Below are 13,660 nucleotides of genomic sequence, written 5' to 3'. Positions count from 1 at the left end.
GTGTTAAACCTGCTTTTTCAATTGTGTACCCTCTTCCTGGGATAATCCAGGTTTATTTTTAGGTATGGTTTTCTTTGCTATGTAACTTCACACAAGACACAGCGTGACAAAATAAAAATTACCCCCCTCTTTGCCTCATAGTCATAGTTCATAGTCAAAACAATCAAACATAAATCCCCCCACATTTGGTTACCTCGTTGGAATCAATTCCATTATTGACAGACCACGTGGTTTGGAAATATTCAAGCATCCTTTGCTTTAGCTGCTGTGGCAGGTGATGGACCCGTATAAAGTCCTTCAAATCCTTGGTTCTTGTGTGATAAAGGGACCACCTGGAGTACATCCTCTGAATTATGGCAGTCACATTGCCAAACACCAAGGCATGCATCAGAGCTAGGAAGCATAGAAATTACATGCAATGTGGAGTGATTTGTTGATCAATAAAACTTAACACAGAACATAAACAGTATCTTCATAGAGTGAAAATTTCCTGATTAAGAGATATAAGAAAGCTTTTGAATATTAAAACTCCTTGAGTAATGGTATATTAATACTGTGGTATTAACATGGTTATTCATTTCCAGTATTTGAAACACTACAAGTCACTGTCATAGGACAGGGTAGAACAACAACTTATTCTATCTAGTCAGGGTAACGAACAAAATAATTAAGTCAAATTAAGTTCATAGTCTAAGAGAAAAGGAAAACAGAGCACAGAATCATAGAATCATAAAACGATTTAGGTTGGAAAGAACTTTAAAGATAATCTAGTTCCAATCACCCTGTCGTGGGCAGGGATGCCTTTCACTAGACCAAGTTGCTCAAAGCCTCATCCAACACAGCCTTAGACACAGCCAGGGATGGGGCATCCACAACTTCCCTCAGCAGCATCTTCCTGAGCCTCACCACCCTCATAGTAAAGAATTTCTCCCAATATCTAATCTAAACCCTCTCTCAGTTTGAACCATTCCCACTTGTGCTGTCACTACAGGCCTTTGCAAAAGGCACAGGAAGGAACACAAGTAGGCAGGCATGCTCAGAAAATAATGAGATACTCATTATGGAAACTAGACTCAAATGGTCAGCTGGAAACTACACAGAATGTAATAGATTTCAGAGAACTCATGTAAATAAAAACAATTACCAAGTTAGAGGAAGAAGGTTGTAAATAACATTTTAAAATGTATCATATTCTGGGTGAAATATTTTAAAAAGTCAGAAAACAACCCCATTGTAAAGCAGAAATTCAAGCTAAAAGAATCATTTGAGGAGACAACCTGATTTCTTATGTTGCTGGACAGGGTCAAATATGGTTAAAATTGTTCTAACATCCTGGAGTTTGTCTGCAATTAGTGATTGTCTTGGGAATAAAAAGCCCAGAAGCAAAATTGAAGAAATATTTACAAATATAGGTCATCTGGGTTTGTCTGTGCAGAAATGTGTTTGCTTATTGGAGTTGGAAATATCACTGCAAAAATTGTCTGTCATGTGATATTGATCTGATGTATAGAACATACACATCTACAAATTGTTGATTTAAAAAAAATCTAAAAAACTTGATTATTTCTCTAAAGAGACCTCTGTCTTTATGGTGCTTGAAAGAAAGCAGACTGACTTCTCAGAGTGACATAGGAATTGGTTCATAAATGAGACAAACAAGTTGTTGACCTTGTATGTCACTTTACAGAAGTCCAAAGTAAGTGAGAAGAGACAAGGGAAAATAGGAGGAGGAAAGGATACACTTTTAAATGGTAGAAATAGAAAATTCTGTAGTTTGGAGTGTTAGAAAACTTTTACAGGCTGAGAAAAATGCAAAGGAGCTAGTAACAATATCTATGTCCTTATTGTGAAGGGAGTGCAGATAAATAGATGAAGAACTGCAGTGTAGAAATAGCAGGAAAAAAAGGATTATGGATGTAGTAAGAATAGTAAACCTAACTGGACATTTATTTCTAAAAATAGTTAGCTATTTCAACTAGGGGTTGCTCATGATGGTGCAGTGAATTGCTAAGTCATTAATGTCAGAAACTAGAGCAACAGAATGTGAGGGACTGGTATAATATTAGATACAGGATATTGTATTAGAAATGTGACAGCTAGGTCTGAAACAATTCAGCCAGACACAGATAAATAGGTTAAAGAAATATTGTAACCTCTTTAAGGATGCAATAATCAATTTAAAAAGGGGGTGGGATGAAGCATTAGGTGGTGTATGAATGCAAATCTAAGACTCACATGCGATGTAAGTCCCTCATGAGACTCCCAGGTTAGGAGCTGGACAGTGAAGAGATCTCAGTGATGCTATTATAGGCACAAAAATCACCTAGAATTTCATTATTGTGGTAGAATCTGTCTTTGCCTATATACATTGGAAGGCAACTGCTTCTTATAATGACAAGCTATTCTTGGCTGTGACAGGCATTAGAATTCTTTATCAAATAATCATACACTTACCCTACTTTCTGTAAGAAACCTATTACACCTCTCTCTAAACTCAAGTAGGACAAGTTCAAAACTTCTAGGAACTATATTTCAAGCAGTGGCCTTTATTTTAATAGGTACTTTAAATCACATTTTGCTTAGGGAATAGAGGAACACCTCTGATCCCATATAGGACTGGAGCTACTAGAGTGGGCCTCCAATCTCTTGAATACAAAAATACACATTATTTGCTGAAAGAACATGAGAGTATAAGACAGAAGAGTATAAGACAGAATATGGTATGATCACCTGTTGGAGGGCAGATCTGATCAATATTTTAGATGCTGGGTGTCCCAGGAATTCTGGTTACATTTTAATAAGTAAATATTCTTTCCAGCTTTAAGAAGACTTACTGTATTGAACAAGATCTTTTATCTTCAGAACATGACTTGTTGAAAATTTAAATTTCAAATTTATGCAAAATAAAAAATTTATGTGAAGAGGCTAGTAAATATGAAAAAGATAGTCTATATGCAATTTATTTGTTAAGTTTAAATTTTTTTTTTCTGTCTTCAACTTTTTCAAGGTTTAAATAAATTTACTTCATTTGTTTTCAGTTTTTAGTGCCATATATTAAAGAGATACAGCAAAAACTACTGATAAACTAACTCACCTTATCCATTACACCTGAAATTTCATTAACTAATGGCTTGGTCAAAAAGTCTGAAAACTGACACCAATATTTCTTAGAACATCACTTTCCATTAGGGAATTTTAAAATTAAATATCAGCCAAAAAGATACACTAAAATAGGTTTTAAGAATTGATAAGGCATAATGTCTTTAAGCATACAGATTGGCACTTTATCCCTAACAGAGTTTTCTAAGCCACGCTCACCAATCTTCACTGTGTCATTCCACCACTTTCATGTTTCCTTGAGTTTCCTCAAAAGTATCTAAAATATAATTCCTCAAGAAAACAGCAACAGGTCGACCTGATCTGCCTCTTTTACCTGGACATATCTTGTTCACTGGACCCTTGCAGATATAAATCCATTCTCCTACCTGCTTACCTTTAAGCAACTTCACCTTTCAGTCATCAGTTCCCTCTTACTCCACTCACCTAACTAGTTCTTCCCAATTTATTAAATATACAAGCATATTACAAGAAATAAATGTGAAATTTTGTTATAACTGGGCTAAATAAATGTATAGGATACTTCTATATTCTACTCTATTATATTTATGAAAGCTCTGCCATATTAAAGTGAATTAAATATTCATCTCTGCCTCATACAGATCTCTTGATTTCTTGATAGAAATGGAAACTCCTTCCTTCGTTACAACACATTTTATGTAGTGAAAGTCCCAAAGAACAGAGACCACAGTGTATTTTAAAACTATAATTTTATGCAACCACCAAAAGAAATTCATAAGCTGCTCATGGTTTTGTGACATTGTGAATACCAAAATTATTTCATTCGTGGATGATTCATTATATTATTGCCTCTCATTTTCAGGACTGAGCAAAAGGAAAATAATTCATTGAAAAATTATTTTACCACTTAAGGCTGCAAATATATAGCTTACAGGTAATTCATCGTGTTCTCTGATTTTCAAGTGTCAAATTTCCAGTTTCTTATTGCCAGGAGAATTTATAGTGCAAAGCTAACACCCAGGGCTTTACTGACCAGCCCTGGAGCAACACCTACTAGTATTTCCAGAACAGCTAAGCCAGCAGAAATATAAAGGGAGGACAGAGTACTCTAGCAGTGAGTTGCTTTTACCCTTCATGGCCAGTGTGACACCTTTGAGTTGTATAATGTACACATCATGAAATAGCACATCATATTTTTTGTGGGAGGATGATGAATGTATAGACAGAGCTTCTGGTACTTTCTCTAAAGGATTTGGCTTGCAAATCTCTGCTTGTTGCACGCAGGTGCCTCAGCAGAAGGAAGGGGACCATGAATGAGCACGTGGCTTACTCCAACAGTACAACTAGGTAATCAGCATAAATAAAAATGTTTGAAAGAGCTCCAAATATGGCAAAAAATTGCATTCTGATTCAATTCTGAATCAAATGTTTATCAATGATAATTGAACAATAGCTTTAAATTTTTTTTATGCTAAGGCTCACCAAACAGTCTCCTGGCTCTGTCCTGCCTCTCCTTCTGGTCTGGTCCTTCAGATGAGGATACACACCAGCTCACAGACACTTTGTCCTGTGGGCTGCACACCTCCCCTCATCACCATTCCCAGGGCTGCTGTGGGGATGGAGCTGCAGCTGGTGTGCACATCATACCTGGCTCTCTGGAAAAGTGCTGCCACAAGTGACTGAAATCCCCAACACATGGCTGGGCCACTTCCTCTGTTAATAATGGGAACTTGCATTTCAGTGGGCAACACCATCTTTCTTCACCATAAGTGAACACAATGTTAGAAATATATCTGCCTGAGAGAGTTTATCTAGTGTAAACCAAACAACGTTATTTCCTTCTTTTGCCATTTTAAATTAAATTTATTAAGCTTTCAACTGTGTTTGTGATTTCTTTTAAGGAACTTAGCAAAATTTCAGCTTTTATTTGACTTTTTCCTACTCCTTGGAAAGGTTTTAAATGATACTTAATTGTACCTACCCCCAATCAGCATTGTGCAAATGGAGAAGATCTTTTCAGCATCAGTATTGGCTGAGACATTTCCAAAGCCAACACTAGTGAGGCTGCTGAGAGTGAAATACAGGGCAGCTATATAGGCACTTCTGATTGATGGGCCTCCAAGAGTATTATTTTCATAATAAGGAGATTCAATTCGTTTTCCTAGCTCATGAAGCCAACCTGCAAAACAAAGCATAAAAAGAGTTACTTTTTTATAATACTGACACCACCATGAAAACTTTACATTATACTAATAAAACAGTTCTAGAAACCCCCACAAACCTACTTAAAAAACCTTATATTCTTCACATAACTCCAAGAATAAAAAGACCATTAAACTGTGGGAATTTATGCAGCACTTTAAGTATTGTGTCTCTGGGATATTTATTTTTATGTGCAATTTTTTATGATAAGAATTGTATTTCTGCATTGAAATCAAGAGGTTTTGAATTGCATATTACAGGTCTAATTATATAATTTATAAAATCCATTAAGTCACTAAAAAAAACCACATCTTCACCTAATAGCACTGCAGCAACAATGCATCATCATTTGATTCTTTCCATTAATTAATGCTTGGAAAGCTTTTTGACATTCTAAGACTAAATCATTATAATAGTAATTACATATTCAGAGCTTTTCACATGTTTCTTTTTACAGTAGAAAAGATTCAAAGAACTAAACATAACTTACAAACCAGAATTAATTTTCAAAACATGCTTCAGTAAGTATTTTCTAAATTGTTCATTAAATTTTTCCTTTCATTTTGATAAACGTGTCTATGTGCACCAGAGAAAGCAGAATTAGCTACTGCCTCTGATATTTGAAAAAAACCCAACAAAACAACCCCAAAGCAACAATGCAGGAAAAAATATCCAGCTGAAAAACACAACTTGAATGAATTGCATAAACACAATTCTTTGCAAAAATCAAGACTGGGGAAAAAAAGAAGGACAAAAATCTATTTGTGTGCCCAGTTTTGCCTATTAAACAGCTTGCTTGGGAGATTGGGAATCTTCCTTGGGTATACAGGAAGAACTGCCAAAAGAAAATAATCCTGACAGACAGAGTTTTATTTTTAGAAAAGTTCTTTGGGGATCCCCCTTTGTTAGATGGGACCTGACAGACTGAATCACCTCCTAAAGATTATTCTCTTTCCACTTCAGTCAGCATCCATGAATTCAGTCAGAATCCATGGATTCATCCATTCGATGAATCCAAATATGAACTGGGGGAAATCTCTTTGCACAGAATGTCTGCAAAAGCAGGGGGTAGATTTAGAGTATCTGTTCCAGCACTTCCAATTAAGTTGGGAAGAAAATCTGTAGGAATTTAGCACCTAGAGAAGACTTGCTGAACCATGGTTGTTCCCATGCTCATCTCCATGCTGCCTGGCATGCTGTTCTCCAGAGAAAGCTCAGCCAGAAGGGCTGGGTAATGGCACAGCAAGGTCTGGCCATGGCCCTGCTGATCCAGTCTGTGCAGGACAGGGAACTTGATCAAAAGCGTAAATGAAAGCAATTGGCATTGTCATACAATGGCAGTACTGAGTAGGATGTTTTATCTTGCCAACAGACAGGAAAGCACGTGAAAATCTCGTGATTTTGCCTGGATAGACAGTATTGATCAAGTGGGACTATTTTATATTTGTGGGTCCCAATTATTTCAAGTGAAAATAGAGCAAAATGGGAAAAAGGAAAAAAGAAGCCTAGATGAGTCAATACCAATACTCTGTGCACTTCTGTTTTTCTGAGATTGCACTACATCTCCCCAACAGTAGCATGATCCTTTGTATGGCAGATTGAATTCCTATATTTCTATAGTAGGGAATGTAACCACAAACATTAAAGAGCATAGAATAAAAACCTAAGAAAATCTCTGGCAGAGAGAGGACAAAGTTAAAAAATTCTGTCTAAGCCTAGCGTAAAGTAATACAATCATAAAGTCCAAGATCAGCTCAAGATTGTTTCAGTGGCAAAACTGAAACAAATAAGTTATTTTAAAGAAGGGTAACTGATATGTCTCTTAGGAGAAAATCTCCTGCCTCGGAGTTTTCTAAAATCCACTGATTCTCAGCCTGTGTATTTCCATTTTTCTCACTCTTTATGCATTTCCAGTGCTATCCAGGAAAGGTGGATGACTGCATTTTTAAACTGAGAGATATATGTGAATTGGTTTCTCCTTTACAACTCACTTCATTTTCAAGGTTTTTATCCAAGCCTAGTGAAACATTACTGCTCCTAAAGGATTCATACTACTAATAAAATTGAGGTACAAAGATATGTGTCTCTATGGTGTCAATCAGTAGAAGTCTTTATAATATTTCTACAAAAATTTAATACCAAAATACCAATATAATAATATTATGATTTCTAGCAAATACTTCTGGCCAAGATACCAGTATTTGAGATGAGTTTAGTATCTAGTGTCTAGTTCTGTGGTATAACTGAAGGTCAGACAAATCATCCCCTTAGTAATCTATATGGCTTATCACTGAGCTAAACCAGCAGTAGTTAGCAATGATTAGCATTTCTTAGTGATTGCTAAAATCATGCCCACAATGTAAAGAAAAGCTATGAAGTAAATGTATTTAGAGATTTAGACTTGGAATAGAAAATGTATTTCTGAAAGGGAAAACTGCAAAAATATATTTCTCTGACTTGTAGATAAGACCATGTTTACAGCTTCTCATTTCTATTTTGGCTGGCAGAGATTATCCTAATCAGGAACTTCTGAAAAAATTATATATAGTGGTGTTCCAGCCAGAGTCTATAAAATGCTACAATACCTCCCAGATCAACTTTACTTCCCATATTTGTTGATAGCACTGCATTTTATGGGTTTTTTTTTTCAGTTTCAGGGTAGAGGCAAGACACAGTTGGGTGTAAATACTTTCATCAGCCAATGGAAATAGTCATGAGGTAGCATCACTGACTAATGCATTTTCCTCTTCAGTTCCTGTAGGTAACAGCTCTCAGCAGATTCTCTGGCAAGCTTGAGTAATTAATTTCTGCCCTCAGGGAAGAAGAGAAAAATAAATATACCTTGTAGTCAGAGGGAACTTCCTAGAATCTAGCATTATGAATCGTGTCTGCTTCAGAATTAGCATTGTCTAGGCACAGCTCTCTGACTTTGAAAACATTTTAAAGCACCAATTAGCATAATGAAGAGGAAGGCCTTTCAAAGGGAAAAAGAGCACTTAAGTAATCAAGTCCCATTGGAAAAGTCAATAGGAATTGGATATTTAGCTCCATTAGTCTACTTTGAAAATTGCTGTAAGAATCTGTATTGAGTTTCATTTACTTATATCTGGGAAGTGCTCAAGTATCAGCAGAAGACTAAAAAAAGCTTTTAAACCTCCATAGATGACATACTTTTTAACTGGATGTAAATCACATTATTTCATTTACTAGACATCCAGAAAATCAGTCCTTCTCCTGGCTTGGTGCTTTCTCTGCCTCGGGTATGTACAATACTCCCTATAATTTGGAGCTTCATTCTATACTACTACTTAGATTTTCTTTTTATGCCAGACACTTAGCATACCAAAATACTGGCTTGGTACTTCAAAAACTTAGAAATTAGTTGCATCTTCTAATGCAATAATTAACTATAGCACTTATTTTAAACACAAGAGCAACAACTTCTTTTCCAGTTTAAAAAAAGCCCCAGGTCTCTGGTTTATTCTGCCCACAGTGTCAATAAGAGTAAAAAGGTGTGGATAAGAAGTGCCTCTGAAAGCATGCCTGAATGTCTGAAAGCAATAGCAGTGATGATGCTGAAAGAGAAAAGTATGAGACAAAGGCCGAGCTTCTCTCAGCTGTGATTCCACATCAAATTTAGGGATTTCAAGTATTCCTATGGGAAATATGAAGGTAGAAAAGCCTATCTGCTCTCACATAACCACTTTTTTTTGATGTCTAAACAGTATTTCGACCTCATTCAGGGCCAGACAACACCTGGCCCTTTCATGTTAGTGAGGAGAGACAATAAGCAATACTAAGCTAATAGTAGACAAAGACAAAAGGTAGTGAGAAATGCTGGAATTAACTGAAGGACATTGTGCATTGTATTTAGTGGGGATTATATTTAAGGAGTATGCCTGAGGCTTGTTTTATTTTTTCTGACTCAACTGAAAAGAAATAATAATAGAAAAATGTCCTGAACTGTAGCATATGCAGGCTTCTGACATTAAAAGATTTTAAGTTTCAATACAGAAGTCACTATCCTATGACTACTAATGTATGTTGCAGTGAAGAGTTTAGTGCCATTAAGGAGAAGATAAAAACTGTACAAGAGAAATTAGATCCTTCATCACTGGAATGCATTTTTAAATGAAAATCACCGTGTAGCCTAAGAGCTGTGCTGGTTCCTACTGCAGTTGTCCCTGATCACTGCTGATAGCTCCTAATTTCAGATCTAGAGCTGTAGTTTTGCACAGCAAAGCACATCACCCTTTCATCACTTAGCAGCACCCTCTGATCTGCAAATAAACATCTCATATTTCCATTTTAAATGGGGAAAAATGGTCCAAGTTTCTATTGATTTCAGTGAACCAAGATTCTCGGTTGCATCCATTTCTATATTTCTCTGTATTAACCCCCTGACAATAAACCTTAAGGCAGTACAGTTGTGAAGAGAGACCAAGCAGGTGAATTTCCTTCTTTTTTAGGTAAAAGCACCTGGGATTACAGTTTCTTTGATTTTAGATGTCCAAATCACTTCCCTCAACTGTCTTTGTGGCTTCTTCAGAATCTATCATAGCTAAATATATTTTGAAGAGGGGAGGCCAGAGCTAATATTGTATTTCAGATGAGAGCTTTTAGAACAGCATAATGAATACATTTTACCATATCAAACCCTAATTATCATTCATTAGACATTAAAACAGTAGCTTCATTTTTAAGATTGCTTCCAAAGAATTTTGCACAATTACTCTCTAGATGTTGCTGACTGATATGACACATTCAGCATCTAAAGGTGTATAAGATGAAATCATTTTACTTCTTGTGTGTATGACTAAATTATTGAATAATCATTGCCTCTGTTCTCATGGCAATTACTCAGATTCTTCACAAGAGCTTCAATGTTTTTTATCTCTGTCTAGCCAAAATTTTTCTGACATGTGCAGTTTTTCCCTGCTAAAATATTTGTGGTTTTCCCCCAGTCTATTAATAGACCAAACAGCACCATTCCTACTGTTTCACCCTGTGGAATATTGCTGTTACTCTTTCATTGTCACAAAACCTGATCATCTGCTTACAGGTTTGATTTATAGTGGAGCTTTGTCTGTCATGTTAGGGGAGGCTCCCAGGTACCAGAGCAGATGGTTTTAGGATTAAAGAACCCCAGAGATGACAAGAGCATCATACTACTGCTTCTGGATGGACAGTAAATGTACCAGATCTTACTGGATTGGGTCAATAAAAGAACAGGAATCAGCCTTTCTTTCACACAAAATAGAAAAAAAAATTACCCCCCTCATAAACCTTTCCCCTTCCCTCCCCTCCCCTCTAAAAAAACCCCACCAAACAAGGCACAGTCCTGAACATGTGACATAGTTGCAGGCTCTGAGAGTGTGAAAACACACCTCCAGCTGTGCTTAAATGGGCAGAATTGCACACTAGTAAAATACAGGACATGAATTTATGCTCTTTTCAAAATGAAGACAATAAATAAGCCTTGTCTGTGTAAGAGGAAACCAGAAGTGTGTCTATATGATGTCAACAAGTACAGGGTACAAAGGAACAGCTCTGGCCAAGAGGATTATATTTTAAGAAAATTAGCTGGTATTCAAGATAAGTAAAAGTTAATTAGCAATGCATGAAATTTAAACTAGAGTGATTTTGATATTAATATAACAGACATAATTATAATGGCTGCAGGACAATCAGGAACAATTAGCATTAATCTAGTTCCCTTGATCTTTATTCTGCTAACACATTTTCCTGCAAAGAGTGGACACCCAAAATGAGAAAGAAAACAAATATGATAAAGACAATTACATATTTCTCAAGTACCGAGGCGGCTTAAAAATGTTAAAGTCTCAAAATAATTTATTATAAATACCTTTTATTTTAGCTTTGAAAAATATGGTCCTTATCAGAGTGTGGTCTTCATTATGTTGAATTTAATTATTTTTTTCCTTAAACTAGAAAGACATAACATGGCCATGGATGAGACTGGTAGTGTTACAGAAGTAAAGCAGCACCCACTACAGTATTCAAATGTTGTGGAGGGAAATTTTGCCATGGCATAAAAAAGAAACAGGTTTAACTGGACCTATATGAAACATAATTTTACCTCAGCTGCCTGTGAATGAAGTCCTTGTGGTAGAGGTGCTCTCAAGGCTGCCCTGTGTGACCCCGGGAGCAGAGCCCAGACACCAGCTGTGCTGACTTGGAGCTGCCATGTGTGCAGCAAGGATGGGGATTAGTGCTTTGGATCAATGCAAGGCAGGGGTATCTGCCCTCCACACATCATAGCATTGCCTTTCTCTTACCTTTGAAACCCATTCTCTGTATACTTTTAAATCTAGTTTATGTCTATTTTAGTATTTTCCCCCATTTTTCTATGTTAGGGTCATAATCCCTGTCAGATTTCTGGTGAATTGGTTGCATCAGCTAACTCAGGTAATGAAGGGCTATGTTAAATTTGTACAAGCAGATTATACTTAACTTCTGGCTGAGTAGATTTTTAAGTGCCAGAATATGAGACATGTGGATATTACTTTGATGGAAACTACATAAGATTTTCCACAGACAAATATGGAAGTCTATATACATTTATCTGATGCATGTGCACATCACAGACAATAAGAAGAAAAAAGCAAACACCTCAAAACCCCCTTTAATATGTAATCGAAGAGGAGAAAAATATCCCCTTTTGCATTAGGTGCTCCATGCCTCTTTCTATTCAGCAGATAAAATCTTAAGAGGGTAGAGGACATTTTATAAGATTTCATGCTTCAGATCTCAGATGTCCACCTCTTTAAAGTCTAATCCACAAATAAAAATCGAGTCTTCCTTCATGTAAGTTTTATATATATACGTCACTTAAACATCCCTGTGAAAATATTAACAGCATATTTTTGGGGAGCTTGTAAACAATGGAAACTACAAAAATGGAATATTTTAAAATTACAAGTAAAATAGCTGAGAATTTCAAAGCCACATCAGTCTGAAAAACAAACTATGATGAGACATGTCTCCAAAATTACAGATCCACCTGTAGCAACTCTGAGGATCCTTGTCATATTAGAATTCAGGTGAACACTTGGAATGGATAGATTCAATAAATATGCCATTTGATTTCCATTGCAGAGAAACCTTGATAGGATTTTTATTATATCTCTTCCTGAATTAGCACATGAAGAGAGAGATGGTCATGAGCCAAAATGCAAGGCACAAACACACTCCTAATAAAGCTGACAATTCAGACCCTCGCATCTACTTTTTCTTTTTTAATTTTTTTTTTAACGGATGAAATTAAAAAATCAGGGTTTGAGCATATATCAGATGAAATTGTAATCTTCTGCCAGACTTTGGGAATTTTACCATTGATTTTTGAGCATCTATAACTTCATCCAGAGAAAGTTTGAACTTGGATATAATGTAGTCAGAAGAGAAAAACAATGGTAAATATTAAAGCTTCCTGTATTGCTCATGAGGCTTGGACATTCAAGATACACAAACCTCTGCAGTCAAAGGCAGGTAGGTGACATGAATATCTTCATATCTGGTTCCTTTTGAATGCTTGCCTTACCCTTTGCAGGTACAGTAATCTGGAGGAGACTATATCATCCCCAAGATCCTTAGGGAAAGTTTTGACTATCTAGAGACATACATTGAGACAGATTTTTTAAAATACTTTCAAAACCCATAGAGCTTTCCAAGCTAAATATGAAGTCCTTGTTGTGTTAGAGCATTTTTAGATACCAGCTTAACCTCTGTCAGGTGTACCAAAAGTTAATTTGAGTTGAAAGGTGAATTCTTTTATAAGACTAATGAATACTCTTTGTAAATAAATTGGTTGTTGTATTTCTACTTGAATGTGCACTTAGAAGGTAGCATTAAAAAAAATTACTTTTTGCTGAGCTTCAACTCATCTAACTTGACAAAGTCATAACAAGATATTGACCCATTGTTTTCCCTGAAAATGAAACTTTCATGGTGAAATAAATACTCAATGAACTAATCAGTTTCAGTAGGAAGAGGAGCTCAATCAAGGAATTAAAAAAGGAAAAAAATATCAAGATCTAATTGCAATGTTCCTTATAACAAGAAAAACACAGCAGAGCCCACAGAAGTGTCGAAAACCTGAAAATTAGGCCTTAATTATCTGAATAAAATTCAACTCTGAATTGCAAGTATAACTACTTAGAACAAAAAAGTAGCATTTCTCTTTTCTCATGGTAAAATTGATGCCACCTTCAGGACATGCACAAAACTTCCTTGTAGGAAGTAATTTCTTGGCATTATGTGTGGCATTAGGTGTGGTCTGTTAAACCATTTACATTTCCGTTCTGGGAAGCCATAAGTGCAAGGAGAGGTACCTCCTATGGGAAGCTTGCAATCCACCCCA

General features: G+C 36.1%; 1 protein-coding gene across 2 annotated transcripts in view; it reads right to left on the bottom strand.

Annotated features, from left to right (window-relative positions):
* Positions 1 to 13,660, bottom strand: part of KCNH8 (potassium voltage-gated channel subfamily H member 8) — a 173,710-nt gene that overhangs the window by 39,204 nt on the left and 120,846 nt on the right. For both annotated transcript variants that reach the window (XM_064704611.1, XM_064704612.1), the window contains exons 8-9: positions 5,060 to 5,257; positions 194 to 393 (exon numbers count right to left, since the gene is read on the bottom strand). In XM_064704611.1, coding sequence (XP_064560681.1) covers positions 194 to 393; positions 5,060 to 5,257 — 398 coding nt within the window. The remainder of the gene's footprint in view (positions 1 to 193; positions 394 to 5,059; positions 5,258 to 13,660) is intronic.

Source organism: Zonotrichia leucophrys, chromosome 2 (assembly GCF_028769735.1).
Source record: "Zonotrichia leucophrys gambelii isolate GWCS_2022_RI chromosome 2, RI_Zleu_2.0, whole genome shotgun sequence".
NCBI classification, from domain to species: domain Eukaryota; kingdom Metazoa; phylum Chordata; class Aves; order Passeriformes; family Passerellidae; genus Zonotrichia; species Zonotrichia leucophrys.
This window is presented reverse-complemented; position numbering and strand designations above follow the sequence as displayed.